Consider the following 26,900-nt stretch of genomic DNA (forward strand, 5'->3'; position numbering starts at 1 on the left):
TCAGCGCTGGATGCCTCCCCTCACACACACACACACATACTGGTATAGCACAGCGTGTGTGGCTGCCACAGATCTCAGTCAATTGAACAACTGGTCTGTATTTCAAATAAGGATAGGCTCCTAGATGGCCAATATATACACATATATATATATATATATATATATATATATATATATATATATATATATATATATATATATATATATATATATATATATATATATATATATATATATAAATTGTGCTCACTCTAATGTTCCTACCTATAGGTTCAGAGCTGCCTAAGAATGCTGGCTCTAGAGACTAACTAATCCTATTCAAGAGTTTTGCCACCCTCACACACAAGCTCCGCATTTCTCTAAGAAACTCTGTTAAGGCACTGCCGGCAAGATTCACTTTGCTTGTTATTGTGTGAGGGACGCTATGGCAGGGCACAGTGAGTGAGCATTATTGAGAAGAGTTCATACTCAATGTCTGAGGGTGCGGCCTGGCTATAGCGAAGCACCTGACCCGCACGTCTGCTCTGCACAGAGGTTGGGAACAGACTGGGGTGAGGTGGTGTTGGGTGTGGTGGTGCTGGGTGTGGTGGTGTTGGGTGTGTTGGTGCGTGAAGCACACACACGGTCCCACGTGAAGCACACACACGGTCCCACGTGAAGCACACACACGGTCTCACGTGAAGCACACACACGGTCCCACGTGAAGCACACACACGGTCTCACGTGAAGCACACACACGGTCCCACTTGAAGCACACACACACGGTCCCACATGAAGCACACACACACGGGTCCGCGTGAAGCACACACACGGTCCCACATGAAGCACTCACACAGTCCCACGTGAAGCACACACACACGGTCCCACATAAAGCACACACACAGTCCCACGTGAAGCACACACACAGTCCCACGTGAAGCACACACACAGTCCCACGTGAAGCACACACACAGTCTTACGTGAAGCACACGTGAGAACAACATCAGACTTAACTAGCCTTGATGTATGCAGGCGATGAGTCACAATAACGTGGCTGAAGTATGTTGACCAGACCACACACTAGAAATTGAAGGGACGACGACGTTTCGGTCCGTCCTGGACCATTCTCAAGTCGATTCTTGATCTTGATTCAATCGACTTGAGAATGGTCCAGGACGGACCGAAACGTCGTCGTCCCTTCAATTTCTAGTGTGTGGTCTGGTCAAAAATAGCCTTGATGTAGAACAGAAAGCAACAAGTGCTCTTCCTCGTCAGGTAAATATACCAATGGTACCGCCTACCCGCCGAAGCCGTCAAAACAATGCTTCATGTAAAAAATTCAACTGGACAGTTTCTCAGGAATAATGGGGGAACAATTGACAAGCCGGCGGCTTCCTGTCCCTGTCGCGATCACTGTAGATGGTGGTATTCAGGTAAATACAAACATGCATGAAATAATTGTATACATAAAGCATTACATGAGGTTAGTCAGCAGAGGGTTGGTGACTGACCAGGCCCAGGAAGATGGAGAAGAGCTGGACGACGTCTCTGTGTGCATTGGGGTAGGCGACGGGGTGGAAGCCGTCGAAGAGCGTGTACACTACAACGACGCCGCCCGACAAAAAGATGGAGACCGTGGTGTTTAAGTCCTCGATGATGGCCAGCGTCGACCCTGAGGAAGAACACCCACTGTTATACTGGTTGTTTATGTACAGGATGACGGTCAGCGTCGACCCTGAGGAAGAACACTCACTGTTATACTGGTTGTTTATGTCCAGGATGACGGTCAGCGTCGACCCTGAGGAAGAACACTCACTGTTATACTGGTTGTTTATGTCCAGGATGACGGTCAGCGTCGACCCTGAGGAAGAACACCCACTGTTATACTGGTTGTTTATGTACAGGATGACGGTCAGCGTCGACCCTGAGGAAGAACACCCACTGTTATACTGGTTGTTTATGTACAGGATGACGGTCAGCGTCGACCCTGAGGAAGAACACTCACTGTTATACTGGTTGTTTATGTACAGGATGACGGTCAGCGTCGACCCTGAGGAAGAACACCCACTGTTATACTGGTTGTTTATGTACAGGATGACGGTCAGCGTCGACCCTGAGGAAGAACACCCACTGTTATACTGGTTGTTTATGTACAGGATGACGGTCAGCGTCGACCCTGAGGAAGAACACTCACTGTTATACTGGTTGTTTATGTACAGGATGACGGTCAGCGTCGACCCTGAGGAAGAACACCCACTGTTATACTGGTTGTTTATGTACAGGATGACGGTCAGCGTCGACCCTGAGGAAGAACACTCACTGTTATACTGGTTGTTTATGTCCAGGATGACGGTCAGTGTCGACCTTGAGATAGAACACCCACTGTTATACTGGTTGTTTATGTCCAGGATGACGGTCAGTGTCGACCTTGAGGTAGAACACCCACTGTTATACTGGTTGTTTATGTCCAGGATGACGGTCAGTGTCGACCCTGAGGTAGAACACCCACTGTTATACTGGCGGTGAACACGGCCACCTTCTATTTTCCCAAGGGACCCAACACAGCCAGAGACCAGTAAGGTCCGTAGATCTGATCTTCACAAACAATGAAGGAGTAATGAGGAACATTACAGTCTGGGACACCACATACTCACACAAACTCACATCAATACTTGTAATAGGTCTAAATAAAGCATCAAGCGAGAATGGTTACTCAATAAATTAAATTTAATAATAATATGTTAGACTGTAAGCAAGAAAAAAAATATGGAACTTACATACATTTAATTAAGAACTATTCAGATAAAAATACCACACAAGGAATAGAACAACTGACTGTCGAAGCTTATAATGTCAGCTTGGAATATGTTCCTTTGTGGAAAGTCAGAAAGAGAACCAGCTTAATAAGAGAAGAGAACGCAGACGGCACTACAAAAGAAGGAACAAATGCAGGCGATGAGTCACAATAACGTGGCTGAAGTATGTTGACCAGACCACACACTAGAAGTTGAAGGAGCGACGACGTTTCGGTCCGTCCTGGACCATTCTCAAGTCGATTGAAATAAATAACAAATAACGGAAATGCTTAAGCAGACAAGAGTCTCTCAACAAAGAAAGAATAATTTAAAGAGGGAGAGTGAAGACACTGAACAGAGACTAAAACGAACATCAGAGTGAAGAAATGCAACTAGGACAGAAAGTCATGCAAGAGGTATAGAAAAATATATTTTTCTTCACATTTGTGAAATCGAAATAAAAATATTCCCACGGTATTGGACCTGTAATTACAAGTGAAGGTTCATGCACAGAGGACGACCACATAAGACGATCACAGAGGATGACCACAGAGAACGATCACAGAAGACGACTACAGAGGACGACCACAGAGGACGATCACCGAAGACGACCACAGAAGACGACCACAGAGGACGATCACCGAAGACGACCACGAAAAACGACCACATAAGACGATCACAGAGGATGACCACAGAGGACGATCACAGAAGACGACCACAGAGGACGACCACAGAGGACGATCACCGAAGACGACCACAGAGGACGACCACATAAAACAACCACAGAAGACGACCACATAAAACAACCACAGAAGACGACCACATAAAACAACCACAGAGGACGATCACCGAAGACGACCACAGAAGATGGCCATAGAAGATGGCCACAGAAGACAACCACAGAGGACGAACATAGACGACCACAGAGGACGACCACAGAAGACGACCATAGAAGACGACCACAGAAGATGGCCATAGAAGATGGCCACAGAAGACAACCACAGAGGACGAACATAGACGACCACAGAGGACGACCACAGAAGACGACCATAGAAGACGGACACAGAAGACGACCACAGAAGACGGCCATAGAAGACGATCACAAAAGACGACCACAGAGAACGACCACAGAAGACGACCATAGAAGACGGCCATAGAAGACGATCATACAAGACGACCACAGAGGACGACCACAGAAGACGACATAGAAGACGACCATAGAAGACGGCCACAGAGGACGAAAATAAACGACCACAGAGGACGAAAATAAACGACCACATAGGACGATCACAGAGGACGACTACAGAAGACGACCACAGAGGATGACCACAGAAGACGACCACAGGACGGCCATAGAAGACGACCACAGAGGACGACCACAGAGGACGGCCATTGAAGACGACAACAGAGGACGACCACAGAGGACGGCCATAGAAGACGACAACAGTGGACGGAAATAGAAGACGACCACAGAGGACGACCATAGAAGACGGCCACAGAAGACGACCACAGAAGACGACCACAGAAGACGGCCATAGAAGACGACCACAGAAGACGACCATAGAAGACGACCACAGACGACCATAGAAGACGACCACAGAAGACGACCATAGAAGACGACCATAGAAGACGACCACAGAAGACGACCACAGAGGACGACCATAGAAGACGACCCGCAGAGGACGACCATAGAGGACGACCCCCAGAGGACGACAGAGAACAAGCAGTATGAGGACATGTTCAGCACCCTAATAAACAACATGAAAGTGGAAGGCACGGACAGCTTCTTTATGCATGACATCCAAACCCCTGAGAATCTCACTGACATTAACACTAACGCTGCACATTTTGAAAGAGAAAAGACAGCATGCCCATGCACTCGGCTCCGGGTCCAGACTCCTGGAACTCAATGTTTATAAAGAAATGCAAAGTGACAGTAGCACAGGCACTCAGTGTAGCGTGGATACATATCTTGGACACCGGGGAAATACCAGAAGCGCTTATATCAACGGATACAGCTGCCAATACAAGGGAGCAAAACATTGGCTAAGAATTATATACAAGTCGCACTAACAAGGGAGGACGACCACATAGCCAACTTTTTGAGAGCATGATCATGAGTCAGGAGACCAATGATCTCCACAACCCAGGTCAACGAGGACTTAGAGCGGGAAGATCATGCCTTTCATAGCTACTCGTCTACTGTGTCAAAATCATTGATGCATTAGAAGAAAAACAAACTGCAGATGTGGTATACATATACTTCACAAAGGCATTTGATAAATGTGACCATGGAGTGATAGCCCACAAAGTGAAGTCAATAGGAATAACAGATAAAGTAGGACGGTGGATATTTATTCAGTTTTCTGTCAAACAGAACGCAAAGAGTGACAGTCAAATAAAGTCGAGTCCAAGCACTTTTAAAAGCTCTGTACCTTAGGGCATAGTCCTTGCACCACTGTTTTTCCTTATTCTTATATCAGATATAGACAAAAACCAAAGTTACATTGGAAAACTACGAGCTGATATTAATAAAGCTTTTCATTCGGCAGCAGAAAATAGCTTGATATTTAACAGTGAAAAATTCCAGAGTCTTAAGTATGGTGAAAATGAAGACCTTAAAGAAAATACAGGGAACAAGACAATAAAATCTGCCCATAGCAGGATTTGCAACATGTGTAACATCTGGGAATAAGGATTTATTACGACCTAACTTTAAGAGAGGATAACCAAGCAAATATAGCATTTGCTAGATTCTATAATGTTGGATTACGAGACCCTTCAAATCCAGGGATCCCATCACAATTATTGTACTGTTCAAATCACTTGTGTTGTCCCGTCTTGAGTACTGCTCAGTACTCACTTTCCCCTTCAGAGCAGGAGAGATTGTTAAAATAGAGGGAATACAGAGGACATATCCGTGGTCTCCGTGGCAGTAGTGGTAAGACTGTCTGTCTTACTGTCACTGTTACTGTCTTACTGTTACTGTCTGTACTGACACGGAGACTGTCTTCGACAGTCTCCGTGGTGTAGTGGTAAGACACTCGTCTGGCGTTCCGCGAGCGCTTTGTCATGGGTTCGTATCCTGGCTGGGGAGGATTTACTGGGCGAAAATCCTTAACTGTAGCCTCTGTTTAACTCAACAGTAAAATGTGTACTTGGTTGTAACAACGATTCTTCGCGGCGGGGATCGTATTCCAGGGACCTGCCTGAAACGCTACGCGTACTAGTGGCTATACAATAATGTAACAACTCTTGTATATATCTCAAAAAACAATATATATATATATATATATATATATATATATATATATATATATATATATATATATATATATATATATATATATATATATATATATATATATATATGTCGTACCTAGTAGCCAGAACTCACTTCTCAGCCTACTATGCAAGGCCCGATTTGCCTAATAAGCCTAGTTTTCATGAATTAATGTTTTTTCGACAACCTAACCTACCTAACCTAACCTAACCTAACGTTTTTGGCTACCTAACCTAACCTAACCTATAAAGATAGGTTAGGTTAGGTTAGGTAGGGTTGGTTAGGTTCGGTCATATATCTACGTTAACTTTAACTCCAATAAAAAAAATTGACCTCATACATAATGAAATGGGTAGCTTTATCATTTCATAAGAAAAAAATTAGAGAAAATATATTAATTCAGTAAAACTTGGCTTATTAGGCAAATCGGGCCTTGCATAGTAGGCTGAGAAGTGAGTTCTGGCTACTAGGTACGACATATATATATATATTATATATATATATATATATATATATATATATATGTCGTACCTAATAGCCAGAACGCACTTCTCAGCCTACTATTCAAGGCCCGATTTGCCTAATAAGCCAAGTTTTCATGAATTAATGTTTTTTCGTCTACCTAACCTACCTAACCTAACCTAACCTAGCTTTTTTTGGCTACCTAACCTAATCTTACCTATAAATATAGGTTAGGTTAGGTTAGGTAGGGTTGGTTAGGTTCGGTCATATATCTACGTTAATTTTAACTCCAATAAAAAAAAATTGACCTCATACATAGAGAAAAGGGTTGCTTTATCATTTCATAAGAAAAAAATTATAGTAAATATATTAATTCAGGAAAACTTGGCTTATTAGGCAAATCGGGCCTTGAATAGTAGGCTGAGAAGTGAGTTCTGGCTACTAGGTACGACATATATATATATATATATATATATATATATATATATATATATATGTCGTACATAGTAGCCAGAACTCACTTCTCAGCCTACTATGCAAGGCCCGATTTGCCTAATAAGCTAAGTTTTCATGAATTAATTGTTTTTCGACTATCTAACCTACCTAACCTAACCTAACCTAACTTTCTCGGCTACCTAACCCAACCTAACCTATAAAGATAGGTTAGGTTAGGTTAGGTAGGGTTGGTTAGGTTCGGTCATATATCTACGTTAATTTTAACTCCAATAAAAAAAAATTGACCTAATACATAATGAAATGGGTAGCTTTATCATTTCATAAGAAAAAAATCAGAGAAAATATATTAATTCAGGAAAACTTGGCTTATTAGGCAAATCGGGCCTTGAATAGTAGGCCGAGAAGTGCGTTCTGGCTACTAGGTACGACATATATATATATATATATATATATATATATATATATATATATATATATATATATATATATATATATATATATATATATATATATATATATATATATATATATATATATATATATATATATATATACGGTATACAAAGACATGGTAGAGCACCTTAACTATTGGGACCGTCTCAACGCTCTCAAAATGTACTCCCTAGAAAGGAGATGAGAGAAGTATCACATAATATATATTTCTGGAAAATACTGCAGGGCCAGGTCCCTAATTTACACAGTAAAATAACAACATAACGGAGTGAACGATGTGGAAGAAAACACAGAATAGAACCAGTGAAGAGCAGGGGTGCCATAGGCACAATCAGAGAACACTGTATAAACATCAGAGGTCCACGGCTGGTATATACCCTCCTAGCTATTATTAGTAACTTGCCAGAACTTAGGTGGTAGTTTTCTGCAAGAAATGCCGGACCAAAGAGTCTGTTATGAATATGTGGGGCTGCGGGCCGCTCCAAGCAACAGCCTGGTGGACCAAGTTATCACAAGTTAAGCTTGGTCCCAGGCCAAGCTTCTACTTAGGGAGAAGAAGAACTCTCACAACGTCATCCAGATACAATCCACAGTCCATCCTCCGAATAGACAGTACGTTTTAATACTAAATGTAGTAAGTACAATTCTGACTATCGGCATAGTACAGAAATACACTTAATTGCCAGCATCGCACCAAAATACTGTGAATATTAGAGCTTACCTGAAAACCTGTCTAGAAAACCACGACCTAACCTAACCTAACCTAACCTTGGGAGTGTAGGAGGTCAAACATGTAAATAGCATTTATTGCTTTCTTAATTACAATTAGTCTTTCAACAAATTATAAAGTAACTCAGGATATTTAAAAAATATTATAAAACCTCAATTGTTTAATAAAACTCAAAAAGAAATTCCTTTAATTTAAAACTTGCGTATAGAGAGTTGAACACAAAAACTTCAACCTAAAAGTTTTGAGTGTATTAACTTAACAGAAAATGAGGAGAATATATGGGGGAGGTAAATTTAACAGCAAAATTAATTGTAATTATTTATTATGCAGAGAGTCAGGATTATACTTATTACATTTAGTATTAAAAAAACCTACTGTCTATTCGGAGGAAGGGTTGACAATCCAGGTTTCCGAGAGCACCCAACATACTCAGGGAGCAGTGTGATACAGCGGGCACCCAACATGGGTCAGGGAACAGTGTGATACAGCGGGCACCCAACATGGGTCAGGGAGCAGTGTGATACAGCGGGCACCCAACATGGGTCAGGGAGCAGTGTGATACAGCGGGCACCCAACATGGGTCAGGGAGCAGTGTGATACAGCGGGCACCCAACATGGGTCAGGGAACAGTGTGATACAGCGGGCACCCAACATGGGTCAGGGAGCAGTGTGATACAGCGGGCACCCAACATGGGTCAGGGAGCAGTGTGATACAGCGGGCACCCAACATGGGTCAGGGAGCAGTGTGATACAGCGGGCACCCAACATGGGTCAGGGAGCAGTGTGATACAGCGGGCACCCAACATGGGTCAGGGAGCAGTGTGATACAGCGGGCACCCAACATGGGTCAGGGAGCAGTGTGATACAGCGGGCACCCAACATGGGTCAGGGAGCAGTGTGATACAGCGGGCACCCAACATGGGTCAGGGAGCAGTGTGATACAGCGGGCACCCAACATGGGTCAGGGAGCAGTGTGATTCAGCGGGCACCCAACATGGGTCAGGGAGCAGCGTGATACAGCGGGCACCCAACATGGGTCAGGGAGCAGCGTGATACAGCGGGCACCCAACATGGGTCAGGGAGCAGTGTGATACAGCGGGCACCCAACATGGGTCAGGGTACAGTGTGATACAGCGGGCACCCAACATGGGTCAGGGAGCAGTGTGATACAGCGGGCACCCAACATGGGTCAGGGAGCAGTGTGATACAGCAGGCACCCAACATGGGTCAGGGAGCAGTGTGATACAGCGGGCACCCAACATGGGTCAGGGAGCAGTGTGATACAGCGGGCACCCAACATGGGTCAGGGAGCAGTGTGATACAGCGGGCACCCAACATGGGTCAGGGAGCAGTGTGATACAGCGGGCACCCAACATGGGTCAGGGAGCAGTGTGATACAGCGGGCACCCAACATGGGTCAGGGAGCAGTGTGATACAGCGGGCACCCAACATGGGTCAGGGAGCAGTGTGATACAGCGGGCACCCAACATGGGTCAGGGAGCAGTGTGATACAGCGGGCACCCAACATGGGTCAGGGAGCAGTGTGATACAGCGGGCACCCAACATGGGTCAGGGAGCAGTGTGATACAGCGGGCACCCAACATGGGTCAGGGAGCAGTGTGATACAGCGGGCACCCAACATGGGTCAGGGAGCAGTGTGATACAGCGGGCACCCAACATGGGTCAGGGAGCAGTGTGATACAGTGGGCACCCAACATGGGTCAGGGAGCAGTGTGATACAGCGGGCACCCAACATGGGTCAGGGAGCAGTGTGATACAGCGGGCACCCAACATGGGTCAGGGAGCAGTGTGATACAGCGGGCACCCAACATGGGTCAGGGAGCAGTGTGATACAGCGGGCACCCAACATGGGTCAGGGAGCAGTGTGATACAGCGGGCACCCAACATGGGTCAGGGAGCAGTGTGATACAGCGGGCACCCAACATGGGTCAGGGAACAGTGTGATACAGCGGGCACCCAACATGGGTCAGGGAACAGTGTGATACAGCGGGCACGCAACATGGGTCAGGGAAAGGTGAGGTACTTACAGCGGGCACCCAACATAGCAACGGACTATTGAGGTACTTACCGAGGGCAGCAATCATAGCAAGGTACTTACCGAGGGCACCAATCATAGCGAGATACTTACCGAGGGCACCAATCATAGCGAGGTACTTACCGAGGGCAGCGAGGATGGAGGCTGACCAGAGGGTCTCCCCGACCAGCGCGGGCAGATACAGCATAGCGCCCCAGCGAGGCCCGTAGCGGTCCTGTAGCGGGTCCAATATGGTCATGTAGCGCGCCTCCCTCATCTTCCCGGCGAAGAACAATCCTCCTGTCAGTGACAAAACATTTAATGAATATATTTTTGTCTGGTTAACAATGGAATATTTAAATTCAAGATAAAATATTTGCATTTTAGTGTGAGGTGGAGCACAAGTGTCACTCATTGCTGCATCATGATCATGTACGAATGTAATATTTGGGAGCTGACCACCGTCATGGCCGGATCCAGGCGGTCCAGACTCATTGCTGAATCGGAGCTTTTCTGCAGTAGCACAGGTGGGGTGACCCGTAGCTTGTTTCAGTGGTGTAGTTACATCGTGCCTCATGTTGGGGACACGGGGGGCATACCACGAGTGTAACAAGCTGGTGAACTACGTCACACTGCGAAATCATCGTTAATGTTGTCCGACTTTCGATAGCAGACCTCTGTGGAATCCAGAAGCTGCGAAATGGGCGGGTGGTCTTGAGGTGTGAAAAATCTTTGTTATTTCAGAGGTTGATGGGGGACAGTGGGAATTATGACTGGAGGGCGCCGCTTTGCTTTTCCCGACGGTCTCCTCTAACACACGGGGGTGCTGTCATTTTTTATTCGATGGTGTCTAATAGTCTCCTAATGTTTTAAATCATTTAACGTTCGCTACCTTCCGTCATATACAATTTTCCAAAGCAGGATTAAATGGCTCTCTTCCACATCCTACTATTTGACCCAAGGAGATTAAACAGCAGGTTTCCGTCATCCCGAAACGTAGTCCCCTCGGCGACCTGCACAGGTACATCCCCAATATTCATATGACATCAGCCAGCCAGTCTTCATCTTCAATTATTAAGTCCCTTTTCTGTGATGGCATATTTAATGTCATTTTCATATTTATCCCCATTTTCAATATTTTTCCCCCAAAGAGATTAAAGAGGCTCCCTTTCGTCATCCTTAACGTACAATGACTTATCAGCCAGCCATACTTCTTCTCCCTACTAAGATTATTTCTTATTGAAAGATCGTATATTGAACATAAGACTGAAATTGCAGAAGGACTTTTGAGGAGGACATACAGCATCTATATAATTCCATCCTAGATGGGGCAATCATTACCGAATGCTATGAAATGGAATAAACTACAGAATACCTATACATAAGAAGCAAAAGAAATAGCACAATGTTCACACACACTGGAATTTACCAATGTCTGATAAATACCCTAAGTAAAACCCCTTTTCATACCATTTCTATCCAATTATACCCTTCAATCTTGTCTATCGCCTCAAAATGGGTGAGCAAGACGCCTGTCAGGCGCCTCAAAAGGGGTTAGTAAGACGCCTGTCAGGCGCCTCAAAAGGCCCCTGACAGCTGGGTGGACAGCGTTTCGGATTCGTAGTCCTGAGGTTCTGGGTTCGATCCCCGATGGAGGCGGAGACAAATGGGCAAAATGTTTCTTTCACCTGATGCCCTTGTTACCTAGCAGTAAATAGGTACCTGGGAGTTAGACAGCTGCTACGGTCTGCTTCCGGTGGGTGGAGGCCTTTTCGAGGACCGGGCCACGGGGACACTAAGCCCCAAATTCATTTCAAGATAACCAAGATAGCATTAAATCTCAATGTCTCCAACACAGGATCATGACTCAACGCCCTGTTGAGGTCTCGAAACCCAGCCACCGACTTACATATATTTTTAACATCAACAATTCTCGAAACGACCGGAAACATCACTCAGACGTTTTCATGACATCCTCCCGCACTGCTAATCCCTTGCACGCCTCAAAAAACATTCCCCCACAGTGCATAGTGACGTTAATCCTTGCCCACCATATCAAAATACTCCTTTAAAATATATATATATATATATATATATATATATATATATATATATATATATATATATATATATATATATATACATATATATATATATATATATATATATATATATATATATATATATATATATATATATATATATATATATATAACAAAAAACAAAAAAATTAACAAAAAACATGGAAATCATCGATAGATACAGCAATAGCAGGCGGCTAGATATCTGCGAGGCACTACACATTAAGAAGTCGACACCAGCAATCAACAGCCAATTAATGTACAACTATAATCTACCCACTTCAAGACTACGCAATATGGGCCAATAGGCCCTTTGCAGTTACTTCCATTCTTCCTTTTAACTTACAAAATATTAAATCCATTGTTTCCTGTTCTGTCTTGTGTTGAAAGTTTGTTTTCACCTCATCTAAAACTGTTGTAACATATCACCTCACCCAAATGCAGGTATAAAAAATCGAAGATGTTTAAGCTCTGTTCAGTTATAGTTGTGTGTGTGTAAACTAAAGTCTTTGAAAATGTAATAAGTTTTACGAAACGCGCTCAAGTGTCACGTCAGACTAGAAATAAAAATGAATTTTTGAGAATTGATTTTTCAGTTACCATCAACAGTGAAGAAAAATGTAAGAAACATTGAGAAAATTCGTGTCAGAAATATTAATCTTACTTTTTCGGTCATATTTAATAATATATGTCTACAGGAAAGACTGCTACCAAAATATACTAATATATATATATATATATATATATATATATATATATATATATATATATATATATATATATATATATATATATATATATATATATATATATATATATATATATATATAATAAACTTTGGCACATAATAAACTTGGAAACACAGAAATCACATTAACGTGATACATATCAAGGAGAAAATCCACTGGCACTATAGGTGGAGTCTGACCCACGACCCACTACGACTGGCAGAGAGTTCCAGTACGCGACTGACAATGCCGGGGTCATAGATTCGCGCCCACCTATAGTCCCAGTGGATTTTCACACGTGGACATTAATAGAGGGGCTGGTCCCAAACCTGCACACATAAATAACACCACATGAGACCAGAAGGCATGGCAGAATGTGCAGAATACCCCCGTTGAAGAGCAGAGGTGCAACAGGTACTCTGAGAGAACTCTATCATCATCAGAGTCCCGAGACTGTTCAACACGCTTCCACTACACATAAGGGGCATAACTGGCCGACCGCTCACAGTGTTCATGAGAGAACTGGATAAACACCTCCAAAGTATACCTCCACTAGAATATTATCTAACAGTGCACAGTTACAAACCCAATAAGATTTCAACTACGAGTCAACAGAGCAGAAGAAGTTGTCAAACACGTTGGACATAATTTTACTGAAGCAATCATACGAATCATAAATACTCATACTCCGCCTAAACAAAACAGAAACAAGTAACATTTAGTGGGCCAGGCTGTGACTTGTACGTAAGGCTGCGAGCAGCCGCATCGAACAACCTGGTTGATCAAACCAGGAGGCTTGATCGGAGACCGGGCTGCGGGGACGTTGAAATTATTCTGGTTTCAGAGTGTAATTTTCGTGATATTAAGGAGTCAAAGGTGTCAGTGTGGTGACGGCACATATAAGTCTTCATGTCTTGATCACAAACTGCAAATGTTATTAGACTTTAAGTGGAACATTCTCTGGTCCGTGGCATCTGAGGCCAGCCTGCCGCTGGTCTGTGGCCAGCCTGCCACTTGTCTGTGGCCAGCCTGCCACTTGTCTGTGGCTCCTGAGGCCAGCCTGCCGCTGGTCTGTGGCTCCTGAGGCCAGCCTGCCGCTGGTCTGTGGCTCCTGAGGCCAGCCTGCCGCTGGTCTGTGGCCAGCCTGCCACTTGTCTGCGGCTTCTGAGGCCAGCCTGCCGCTGGTCTGTGGCCAGCCTGCCACTTGTCTGTGGCTTCTGAGGCCAGCCTGCCGCTGGTCTGTGGCCAGCCTGCCTCTTGTCTGTGGCTTCTGAGGCCAGCCTGCCGCTGGTCTCTGGCCAGCCTGCCACTTGTCTGTGGCTTCTGAGGCCAGCCTGCCGCTGGTCTGTGGCCAGCCTGCCACTTGTCTGTGGCTTCTGAGGCCAGCCTGCCGCTGGTCTGTGGCCAGCCTGCCACTTGTCTGTGGCTCCTGAGGCCAGCCTGCCGCTGGTCTGTGGCTCCTGAGGCCAGCCTGCCGCTGGTCTGTGGCTCCTGAGGCCAGCCTGCCGCTGGTCTGTGGCTCCTGAGGCCAGCCTGCCGCTGGTCTGGGGCTACTGAGGCCAGCCTGCCGCTGGTCTGTGGCTCCTGAGGGCAGCCTGCCGCTGGTCTGTGGCTACTGGGGCCAGCCTGCCTCTGGTCTGTTGCTCCTGAGGGCAGCCTGCCGCTGGTCTGTGGCTCCTGAGGGCAGCCTGCCGCTGGTCTGTTGCTCCTGAGGCCAGCCTTTCCGCTGGTCTGTGGCTACTGAGGGCAGCCTGCCGCTGGTCTGTGGCTACTGAGGGCAGCCTGCCGCTGGTCTGTGGCTCCTGAGGGCAGCCTGCCGCTGGTCTGTGGCTCCTGAGGCCAGCCTGCCGCTGGTCTGTGGCTACTGAGGCCAGCCTGCCGCTGATCTTTGGCCAGCCTGCCACTGGTCTGTGGATCCTGAGGACAGCCTGCCGATAGTCTGTGACTCCTGAGGCCAGCCTGCCGCTGGTCTGTGGCTCCTGAGGCCAGCCTGCCGCTGGTCTGTGGCTCCTGAGGCCAGCCTGCCGCTGGTCTGGGGCTACTGAGGCCAGCCTGCCGCTGGTCTGTGGCTCCTGAGGGCAGCCTGCCGCTGGTCTGTGGCTACTGGGGCCAGCCTGCCTCTGGTCTGTTGCTCCTGAGGGCAGCCTGCCGCTGGTCTGTGGCTCCTGAGGGCAGCCTGCCGCTGGTCTGTTGCTCCTGAGGCCAGCCTTTCCGCTGGTCTGTGGCTACTGAGGGCAGCCTGCCGCTGGTCTGTGGCTACTGAGGGCAGCCTGCCGCTGGTCTGTGGCTCCTGAGGGCAGCCTGCCGCTGGTCTGTGGCTCCTGAGGCCAGCCTGCCGCTGGTCTGTGGCTACTGAGGCCAGCCTGCCGCTGATCTTTGGCCAGCCTGCCGCTGGTCTGTGGCTACTGAGGGCAGCCTGACGCTGGTCTGTGGCTACTGAGGCCAGCCTGCCGCTGATCTGTGGCCAGCCTGCCGCTGGTCTGTGGCTATACTGAGGGCAGTCTGCCACTGGTCTGTGGCTTCGGAGGGCAGCCTGACGGTGGTCTGTGGCACCTGAGGCCAGCCTGCCACTGGTCTGTGGCCAGCCTGCCGGTGATCTGTGGCTCCTGAGGGCAGCCTGCGGCTGGTCTGTGGCTACTGAGGCCAGCCTGCCGCTGGTCTGTGGCTCCTGAGGGCAGCCTGACGCTGGTCTGTGGCTACTGAGGCCAGCCTGCCGCTGGTCTGTTGCTACTGAGGCCAGCCTGCCGCTGGTCTGTGGCTCCTGAGGGCAGCCTGCCGCTGGTCTGTGGCTCCTGAGGGCAGCCTGCCACTGGTCTGTGGCTCCTGAGGCCAGCCTGCCACTGGTCTGTGGCTTCTGAGGCCAGCCTGCCGCTGGTCTGTGGCTACTGAGGCCAGCCTGCCACTGGTCTGTGGCTCCCGAGGCCAGCCTGCCGCTGGTCTGTGGCTCCTGAGGGCAGCCTGCCACTGGTCTGTGGCTCCTGAGGCCAGCCTGCCACTGGTCTGTGGCTTCTGAGGCCAGCCTGCCGCTGGTCTGTGGCTACTGAGGCCAACCTGTCACTGGTCTGTGGCTCCTGAGGCCAGCCTGCCGCTGGTCTGTGGCTCCTGAGGGCAGCCTGCCACTGGTCTGTCGCTCCTGAGGCCAGCCTGCCGCTGGTCTGTGGCTACTGAGGGCAGCCTGCCGCTGGTCTATTGGCTACTGAGGGCAGCCTGCCGCTGGTCTGTGGCCAGCCTGCCACTGGTCTGTGGCTACTGAGGCCAGCCTGTCGCTGGTCTGTGGCTCCTGAGGCCACCCTGCCGCTGGTCTGTGGCTACTGAGGGCAGCCTGCCGCTGGTCTGTGGCTCCTGAGGCCAGCCTGCCGCTGGTCTGTGGCTCCTGAGGCTAGCCTGCCGCTGGTCTGTGGCTACTGAGGGCACCCTGCCGCTGGTCTGTGGCTACTGAGGCCAGCCTGCCGCTGGTCTGTGGCCAGCCTGCCACTGGTCTGTGGCTACTGAGGCCAGCCTGCCGCTGGTCTGTGGCTCCTGAGGCCAGCCTGCCACTGGTCTGTGGTTCCTGAGGCCAGCCTGCCGCTGGTCTGTGGCTACTGAGGCCAGCCTGCCGCTGGTCTGTGGCTACTGAGGCCAGCCTGCCGCTGGTCTGTGGCTCCTGAGGGCAGTCTGCCACTGGTCTGTGGCTCCTGAGTGCAGCCTGCCGCTGGTCTGTGGCTACTGAGGCCAGCCTGCCGTTGGTCTGTTGCTACTGAGGCCAGCCTGCCGCTGGTCTGTGGCTCCTGAGGGCAGCCTGCCGCTGGTCTGTGGCTACTGAGGCCAGCCTGCCACTGGTCTGGGGCTACTGAGGCCAGCCTGCCGCTGGTCTGTGGCTACTGAGGCCAGCCTGCCGCTGGTCTGTGGCTCCTGAGGGCAGCCTGCCGCTGGTCTGTGGCTACTGAGGCCAGCCTGCCACTGGTCTGGGGCTACTGAGGCCAGCCTGCTGCTGGTCTGGGGCTACTGAGGCCAGCCTGCCGCTGGTCTGTGGCTCCTGAGGGCAGTCTGCCATTGGTCTGTGGCTCCTGAGTGCAGCCTGCCGCTGGTCTGTGGCTACTGAGGCCAGCCTGCCGCTGGTCTGCGGCTCCTGAGGGCAGCCTGCCGCTGGTCTGTGGCTACTGAGGCCAACCTGCCACTGGTCTGGGGCTACTGAGGCCAGCCTGCCGCTGGTCTGTGGCTCCTGAGGCCAGCCTGCCGCTGGTCTGTGGCTACTGAGGCCAACCTGCCACTGGTCTGGGGCTACTGAGGCCAGCCTGCCGCTGGTCTGTGGCTACTGAGGCCAGCCTGCCGCTGGTCTGTGGCTCCTGAGGGCAGTCTGCCACTGGTCTGTGGCTCCTGAGTGCAGCCTGCCGCTGGTCTGTGGCTACTGAGGCCAGCCTGCCGCTGGTCTGTGGCTCCTGAGGGCAGTCTGCCGCTGGTCTGTGGCTACTGAGGCCAGCCTGCCGCTGGTCTGTGGCTACTGAGGCCAGCCTGCCGCTGGTCTGTGGCTCCTGAGGGCAGTCTGCCGCTGGTCTGTGGCTACTGAGGCCAGCCTGCCGCTGGTCTGTGGCTCCTGAGGGCAGCCTGCCGCTGGTCTGTGGCTCCTGAGGGCAGCCTTCCGCTCCCAGGACACGCGCGCGTCCACGAACTCTCAAGCATATACGTAATCTGTTCTTATTTTACCCTATGTATTGCAAACATGTAATTTTTCAATATTTCGAGGTTGTAATCTCATTGAAAACTTTTGTGTTTATTGTTGGTGCTGCATATTATTGCAGTGGTGCCACGTAGGTGGCGTACATTGGTCTGAAAGACATTTTATTCTCCTGCAGAATTTTGTTCCAATTCTTGCCAGTTGTGGAATCATCATTGTTATATAGCTGGTGTGTAATTACCTAAGTGTAGTTACAGGGTGAGAGCTAAGCTCGTGGTGTCCCGTCTTCCCAGCACTCTTTGTCATATAACGCTTTGAAACTACTGACGGTCTTGGCCTCCACCACCTTCTCACCTAACTTGTTCCAACCGTCTACCACTCTGTTTGCGAAAGTGAATTTTCTTATATTTCTTCGGCATCTGTGTTTAGCTAGTTTAATTCTATGGCCTCTTGTTCTTAAAGTTCCAGGTCTCAGGAAATCTTCCCTATCGATTTTATCAATTCCTGTTACTATTTTGTATGTAGTGATCATATCACCTCTTTTTCTTCTGTCTTCTAGTTTTGGCATATTTAATGCCTCTAAGCTCTCCTCGTAGCTCTTGCCCTGCAGTTCTGGGAGCCACTTAGTAGCATGTCTTTGCACCTTTTCCAGTTTCTTGATGTGCTTCTTAAGATATGGGCACCATACAACCGCTTCATATTCTAGCTTTGGTCTAACAAAAGTCGTGAACAATTTCTTTAGTATATCGCCATCCATGTATTTAAAAGCAATTCTGAAGTTAGAAAGCGTGGCATAGGCTCCTCGCACAATATTCTTTATGTGGTCCTCAGGTGATAGTTTTCTATCTAGAACCACCCCTAGATCTCTTTCTTTATCAGAATTCTTTAAAGGTTTCTCATATAATATATAGGTCGTGTGGGGTCTATGTTCTCCTATTCCACATTCCATAACATGGCATTTATTAACATTAAATTCAATTTGCCAAGTGGTGCTCCATATACTTATTTTGTCCAGGTCATCTTGAAGGGCATGACAATAATCTAAGTTTCTTATCCTTCCTATTATCTTAGCATCATCAGCAAACATGTTCATATAATTCTGTATACCAACAGGTAGATCATTTATGTAGACAATAAACATCACTGGTGCAAGAACTGAACCCTGTGGTACTCTACTTGTGACATTTCTCCAGTCCGATACATTGCCTCTGATCACTGCCCTCATTTTTCTATCAGTCAGAAAATTTTTCATCCATGTTAGAAGCTTACCTGCCACCCCTCCACTATTTTCCAGTTTCCAGAACAACCTCTTATGTGGAACTCTGTCGAAAGCCTTTTTTTTAGGTCCAGATAGATGCAGTCAACCCAACCATCTCTTTCCTGTAATATCTCTGTTGCTCGATCATAGAAACTGAGTAAATTCGATACCCAGGATCTTCCAGATCGAAAACCATACTGTCTGTCTGATATTATATCATTTCTCTCCAGGTGTTCTACCCATTTAGTTTTAATTATTTTTTCCAATATTTTGACTATTACACTTGTCAATGATACCGGTCTATAATTAAGGGGGTCTTCCCTGCTTCCACTTTTGTAGATTGGAACTATGTTAGCCTTTTTCCACACATCAGCTACAACTCCTGTAAACAGGGATACCTGAAAAATCAGTTGAAGTGGAATGCTGAGCTCAGGTGCACATTCTCTCAGAACCCATGGTGAAACTCCATCTGGACCAACTGCTTTGTTCTTATTTAGCTCCTTGAGCATTTTTTCCACTTCGTCTCTAGACACCTCTATGTGCTCTATATTGTTCTCTGGAATTCTTATTGAGTCTGGTTCCCTGAAGATTTAATTTTGTATAAACACACTTTGGAACTTTTCGATTAATGTTTCACACATTTCCTTTTCATTTTCCGTGAATCTATTTGTGTGTGTGTGTGTGTGTGTGTGTGTGTGTGTGTGTGTGTGTGTGTGTGTGTGTGTGTGTGTGTGTGTGTGTGTGTGTGTGTGTACTCACCTATTTGTACTCATCTATTTGTGCTTGCGGGGGTTGAGCTTTGGCTCTTTGGTCCCGCCTCTCAACTGTCAATCAACTGGTGTACAGATTCCTGAGCCTACTGGGCTCTATCATATCTACATTTAAAACTGTGTATGGAGTCAGCCTCCACCACATCACTGCCTAATGCATTCCATCCGTTAACTACTCTGACACTAAAAAAGTTCCTTCTAACGTCTCTGTGGCTCATGTGAGTACTCAGTTTCCACCTGTGTCCCCTTGTTCGCGTCCCACCAGTGTTGAATAGTTTATCCTTGTTTACCCGGTCGATTCCTCTGAGGATTTTGTAGGTTGTGATCATGTCTCCCCTTACTCTTCTGTCTTCCAGTGTCGTAAGGTGCATTTCCCGCAGCCTTTCCTCGTAACTCATGCCTCTCAGTTCTGGGACTAGTCTAGTGGCATACCTTTGGACTTTTTCCAGCTTCGTCTTGTGCTTGACAAGGTACGGGCTCCATGCTGGGGCCGCATACTCCAGGATTGGTCTTACATATGTGGTGTACAAGATTCTGAATGATTCCTTACACAGGTTCCTGAACGCTGTTCTGATGTTAGCCAGCCTCGCATATGCCGCAGACGTTATTCTTTTTATGTGGGCTTCAGGAGACAGGTTTGGTGTGATATCAACTCCTAGATCTTTCTCTCTGTTCGTTTCATTAAGTACTTCATCTCCTCTTCTGTATCCTGTGTTTGGCCTCCTATTTCCACCACCTAGTTTCATTACTTTGCATTTACTCGGGTTGAACTTCAACAGCCATTTGTTGGACCATTCACTCAGTCTGTCTTGGTCATCTTGTAGCCTCCTACTATCGTCCTCAGTTTCAATCCTCCTCATAATTTTTGCATCATCGGCAAACATTGAGAGAAACGATTCTATACCCTCTGGAAGATCATTTACATATATCAGAAACAGTATAGGTCCAAGGACTGACCCCTGCGGTACTCCACTCGTAACGTCTCGCCAATCTGAGACCTCACCCCTCACACTGACTCGTTGTCTCCTGTTACTTAGGTACTCCTGTATCCAACGGAGTACCTTCCCTTTCACTCCAGCCTGCATCTCCAGTTTTTTCACTAGCCTCTTGTGTGGCACTGTGTCAAAGGCTTTCTGACAATCCAAAAATATGCAGTCTGCCCACCCTTCTCTTTCTTGCCTTATTTTTGTTGCCTGGTCGTAGAATTCAAGTAACCCTGTGAGGCAGGACCTGCCATCCCTGAATCCATGTTGATGCTGTGTTACAAAGTTCTTTCGCTCCAGATGTTCCACTAGCTTTCTTCGCACAATCTTCTCCATCAACTTGCATGGTATGCAGGTTAGGGACACTGGTCTGTAATTCAGTGCCTCCTGTCTATCCCCTTTCTTGTATATCGGGACTACGGTAGCTGCTTTCCAAATTTCTGGCAGTTCCCCTGTTGCCAGTGATTTGTTATACACCATGGAGAGCGGGAGGCACAGTTCTTCTGCTCCTTCCTTTAGTATCCAAGGGGAGATTCCATCTGGACCTATAGCCTTTGTCACATCCAATTCTAGTAAACACTTCCTTACTTCCCCACTGGTAATCTCAAACTCTTCCAGTGGTTCCTGGTTAGCTATTCCCTCTCTTATCTCTGGGATTTCTCCTTGCTCCAAGGTGAAGACCTCCTGGAATTTCTTATTCAGTTCCTCACACACTTCCTTGTCGTTTGTAGTGAATCCTTCTGCCCCTAACCTTAATTTCATAACCTGTTCCTTTACTGTTGTTTTTCTCCTGATGTGGCTATGCAGCAATTTAGGCTGAGTCTTTGCCTTGCTTGCGATGTCATTTTCGTATTGTCTTTCTGCCTCTCTTCTCATCCTAACATATTCATTCCTGGCATTCTGGTATCTTTCTCTGCTCTCCAGTGTCCTGTTATTCCTATAGTTTCTCCATGCCCTTTTACTTTGCTGCTTAGCTAGCCTACATCTCTGATTAAACCATGGGTTTCTCATCTTCATTTCACTGTTTTCCTTTTGGACTGGGACAAACTTGTTTGCTGCATCCTTGCATTTTTGCGTGATGTATTCCATCATATCTTGGGCCGTCTTTTCCCTGAGCTCTGTTTCCCATGCTATATCTGCTAGGCATTTTCTTTTTATCTCCTCATAGTTTCCCTTTCGGTATGCTAACCTTTTGGTTTCGGTATCCCTTCTCGAGTTCAATAACCCTTCTTCAATCAGGTACTCAAACACCAATACACTGTGGTCGCTACATTCCTACATTCCTCATTCCTTCTTTGTGTGTGTGTGTGTGTGTGGTTGCAACTCGTCCTCTTAAAAATAACGTCGCTTTTTGCTCGTATTCGCGCTATTGCCAAAAATGGACGTAATTTGAAATGAAATCGGCTCACAAAAGTGATGTACTTTTTTCTACGTTTTCTGTTTGGAGTCCTTTGGCTTACTCGATTAGGTTAGGAAAGGAAACTTTCAATTAACGTTTTTCATGACGTTTTGAAACTTTAGGAGAACTTCCTGCCCTCCTAACCTACCAGAGGACCCTTAACTTACTGTTTTGGAGAAATATAATCCCAAATTTATTTTCATTTTTTCATTTCCAAATTGCGCCCATTTTCGACCATATGGACAGACGGCCAAATTCAGACGTAATATGAAAGAGGTTTGTGTTATGTTAACCTCTTTACTATGACTCTATGATATGTACTACCACAATATTGGTGACCATATGTACTACCACAATATTGGTGACCATATGTACTACCACAATATTGGTAACCATACATACTACCACAATATTGGTGACCATATGTACTACCACAATAGTGGTGACCATACGTACTACCACAATATTGGTGACCATACATACTACCACAATATTGGTGACCATACATACTACCACAATATTGGTGACCATACATACTACCACAATATTGGTGACCATATTTGTACGTATGGTCACCAATATTGTGGTAGTACATATGGTTGTCAATAACCCAGGCAGTACTGTCCACCTCGTCTGGGGGTTAATAATGGCGCCGGCCCTGGCTCGTCTCATCTGGTCACTACATCTCCCGGCGAGGTGCAAATAATGTGAGAAATACACAATTTATGTCAACATTCTCACTGTTCTCATTAAATTAATTTATTTTCGTGCTGTACTCGTACTGGGGCGTGGAGGACCGTAGGCTAAATGACAGTAACTGTACTTAGACTGGGTTGTCTAAGTGCTGTTAGTATCTTGAGCTAACGACTGCTGGGATGAGGCGTCTCCTTGAGGGGGTAGTCTAGCTTGTGCTGACCGTGTCTCTAAGATCAACATGGCAGCCTTATCCCCCGCTAGCACTCCTTCCTGTATGAATAATTATTAAATTGGCAGTTTCTCTGTCTTTGACCCCGTCTCTGTATCTGTCTGTGTGACCGTGTCTATCTCGATCTGTCTGTCGCTTATAAAAATATTATGATGGTGTATTGACATGTGGATGGTCACTGCTGAAGGACTCTTGCAGTGTGAAATACTAAAAATATATAATAGTTAACCATTTGGTTTGAGAAAGACGCAGGGTTTAAAAAATCCAATCAGCTCTGCTGCGTAGGCCACTCCACGACCGATACTAGGGTTGCGAGCCCTAGGCAGGAGCCTCGTGTGATTCCGCTGATCACTCTCCTCACCACAACACCCCAGTGGCTGGTCTTCTCCACCAGTCAGCCCCGGGTACGACAATTCCAGGTTCTGCCACGTCACAGGCAGGCTAACACAACAGTGTTCATCCGGGGGGTTGTGTTAGCCGGCCTGTGACGTGGCAGAACCTGGTATTGTCGTACCCGGGGCTGACTGGTGGAGAAGACTAGCCACTGGGGTGTTGTGGTGAGGAGAGTGATCAGCGGAATCACACGAGGGTCCTGCCTAGGGCTCGCAACCCTAGTATCGGTCATGGAGTGGCCTACGCAGCAGAGCTGATTGGAACCTGCCAGCGACAGGCTGGATTTGTGGTTGAAGGCCTCCACGACGGTGCACCCAGTGGGATTGTGATTTGGCTGGCCTGTGGCCAGGGTAGACTCGCCTAGGGAATCTAAGGATTCATCGTGAGGCCACAAGGAGAGAACCAGGGCTACTCGTCTTGAGCACCATGAAACATCCCGAGTCTTCGGGAGAAGAAGAAGTTATTGTACATAAGTGTAGTCATAGTAACCACGTGTGACTGTTTATATATTTATTTATGGTGGTGGAATAATTATATATTTAATTTAGTGCAGTTTTATCCCTTCCCCTTTAATTTACTTGCGTTATGGAACACACCCCTTGAAAGCCACTACTAACTTGGGGCCGGATACCCAAACTCTAATAACATCAGAGAAAGAACCCAGTTGCGACCCAATAGGGCCGTAACAGTGACACCAAGGGGTGGGGCCCAACTCCACCCCAACAAGGGGTGGAGCCCAACAAACTTGACACCATACAATCAGAAATCAGCATGCATAGTTGTGTGTCTGGCCTCTAAGATCACACAGAGATTCCATATTATTCAGCTATCAATAAACGGGAAAGTGAAGCAACACCTTTCATCCATGATTGGACACGAAAACTTTTTGAAGGTCTTTCATTATATTTGTGTATGTTTGTCTGTGTAAGTTTAGGGGTCAGAAGTCTGGGGCTATCTTTATAATAACTTTGCAGGGGGACTGGTCTGGGGCACATGATGGACACTGGCTGGTCAGTCACCAACATTCTATAGAGAACAGCATGCCGGGGTCAGGTCACACGCTGATCTGCCCCCCATCACTAACTGTGGCACCAACCTCCTGCTGGGCCTAGAGAGATATTTGGAAAAATATAATCTCAAAACTATTTTTTTTCATATAGTAATATACACCGTCATTCACTGATCTCAGAAAAAAATAATGAAATTGTTCTACTATTTGCTACTACTGGCCATAGTAGCAAAACAAAATTATCCCCCCCCCCCTTTCAAAGGATTTTTTAAACCCTGTGCCTTTCTCAAACCAAATGGTTAACTATTATATATTTTTAGTATTTCACACTGCAAGAGTCCTTCAGCAGTGACCATCCACATGTCAATACACCATCATAATATTTTTATAAGCGACAGACAGATCGAGATAGTCACGGTCACACAGACAGATACAGAGACGGGGTCAAAGACAGAGAAACAGCCAATTTAATAATTATTCATACAGGAAGGAGTGCTAGCGGGGGATAAGGCTGCCATGTTGATATTAGAGACACGGTCAGCACAAGCTAGACTACCCCCTCAAGGAGACGCCTCATCCCAGCAGTCGTTAGCTCAAGATACTAACAGCACTTAGACGACCCAGTCTAAGTACAGTTACTGTCATTTAGCCTACGGTCCTCCACACCCCAGTACGAGTACAACACGAAAATAAATTAATTTAATGAGAACAATGAGAATGTTGACATAAATTGTGTATTTCTCACATTATTTGCACCTCGCCGGGAGATGTAGTGACCAGATGAGACGAGCCAGGGCCGGCGCCATTATTAACCCCCAGACGAGGTGGACAGTACTGCCTGGGTTATTGACAACCATATGTACTACCACAATATTGGTGACCATACGTACCAATATGGTCATCAATATTGTGGTAGTACATATGGTCACCAATATTGTGGTAGTACATATGGTCACCAATATTGTGGTAGTACATATCATAGAGTAAAGAGGTTGACATAACACAAACCTCTTACATATTACGTCTGAATTTGGCCGTCTGTCCATATGGTCGAAAATGGGCGCAATTTGGAAATGAAAAAATGAAAATAAATTTGGGATTATATTTCTCCAAAACAGTAAGTTAAGGGTCCTCTAGTAGGTTAGGAGGGCAGGAAGTTCTCCTAAAGTTTCAAAACGTCATGAAAAACGTTAATTGAAAGTTTCCTTTCCTAACCTAATCGAGTAAGCCAAAGGACTCCAAACAGAAAACGTAGAAAAAAGTACATCACTTTTGTGAGCCGATTTCATGTCAAATTACGTCCATTTTTGGCAATAGCGCGAATACGAGCAAAAAGCGACGTTATTTTTAAGAGAACGAGTTGCAACCACACACACACACACACACACACACACACACACACACACACTTACGCTATCTCCCAACCCCTCTATGCCCTCCCTAATCTTCAGACCCAGTATGCCCTTCCTATTCCAGACCTACCTACCCAGGCCCTACCCCAGACCCTCCTACCTACCTTCCTAGAAGCCCAGCCCCCAGTAGCCCCCCAAGCACCCCTCCTGAACTCTTTCACCCCCCCCATACACCCCCGGGACCCCCCCCAGACACCCCCCGGATCCCCCCGGACATCCCCCGGACCCTCCCCGCCCCCAGTCATCCCCCAGACACCCCCCAGATCCCCCAGATCCCCCCTGCCCCCAGTCACCCCCCAGACATCCCCCAGATCCCCCCAGACCCCCAGAGAAAGGGAGATCTCTGTTACAAGAGTTTCCATGAAGAATCTCAAGGTTTGGTACACCAATGCTGATGAGGTATCTAATAAAGCAGAAGAGATAAAAGAAAGAGTGAGTGAAGCAGATCCTGACATAGTTGCAATTGTGGAAACTAAAATTAATGACATGATCTCAGATGCAATCTTTCCTGAAGGGTACCAGGTGATACGAAAAGAGAGGACACAGAGGCAGGGAGGGGGAGTAGCACTCCTAATAAAGCGGAAATGGAAGTTTGAAGACCTGGGAAATCGAGTTACCAATGAGTGCACAAGCTTCATACATGGAACTCTGACAGTAGATGGGAGGAAGATTGTGATCTTGGTAATCTACAATCCCCCACCAAACAGTAGAAGACCTAGGCAGGAGTATGATGACAACAACAAAGCATGTATAGATGAACTGCAGAAGGCAGCAACACTAGCCCACAGAATGAGAGCGAAGCTGCTGATCATGGGAGACCTAAATCATGGAGAGATAAATTGGGAATCAAGGAATCCCCATGGAGGGGACGAAACGTGGGGAGCAAAATTAGTAGATGTTATAGACAGGAATTTCCTGACACAACATGTGAAGGAAGACACAAGGGAAAGAGGAGGAGATGCACCGAGCCTGTTAGACCTTATTTTCACCCAGAACGTAGAAGATATCGAGAATTTAGAGCATGAAATACCTCTAGGGGCCAGTGACCATTGTGTCCTAGTCTTTGACTACATGATGGAATTCAAACTTATGACC

The 26,900-nt window shown here is 47.0% G+C and overlaps 1 protein-coding gene across 4 annotated transcripts in view; it reads right to left on the minus strand.

Annotated features, from left to right (window-relative positions):
* Positions 1–26,900, minus strand: part of LOC123761417 (high-affinity choline transporter 1) — a 348,005-nt gene that overhangs the window by 111,346 nt on the left and 209,759 nt on the right. For all 4 annotated transcript variants that reach the window (XR_011224660.1, XM_069313210.1, XM_069313215.1 and 1 more), the window contains 2 exons: positions 10,338–10,493; positions 1,491–1,651 (listed from right to left, as the gene is read on the minus strand). Coding sequence is in view for 3 of the 4 variants with exons in the window: in XM_069313210.1 (XP_069169311.1) it covers positions 1,491–1,651; positions 10,338–10,493 (317 nt within the window). In the remaining variant the exon portion in view is untranslated. The remainder of the gene's footprint in view (positions 1–1,490; positions 1,652–10,337; positions 10,494–26,900) is intronic.

This window comes from Procambarus clarkii, chromosome 7 (genome assembly GCF_040958095.1).
Source record: "Procambarus clarkii isolate CNS0578487 chromosome 7, FALCON_Pclarkii_2.0, whole genome shotgun sequence".
NCBI lineage: Eukaryota > Metazoa > Arthropoda > Malacostraca > Decapoda > Cambaridae > Procambarus > Procambarus clarkii.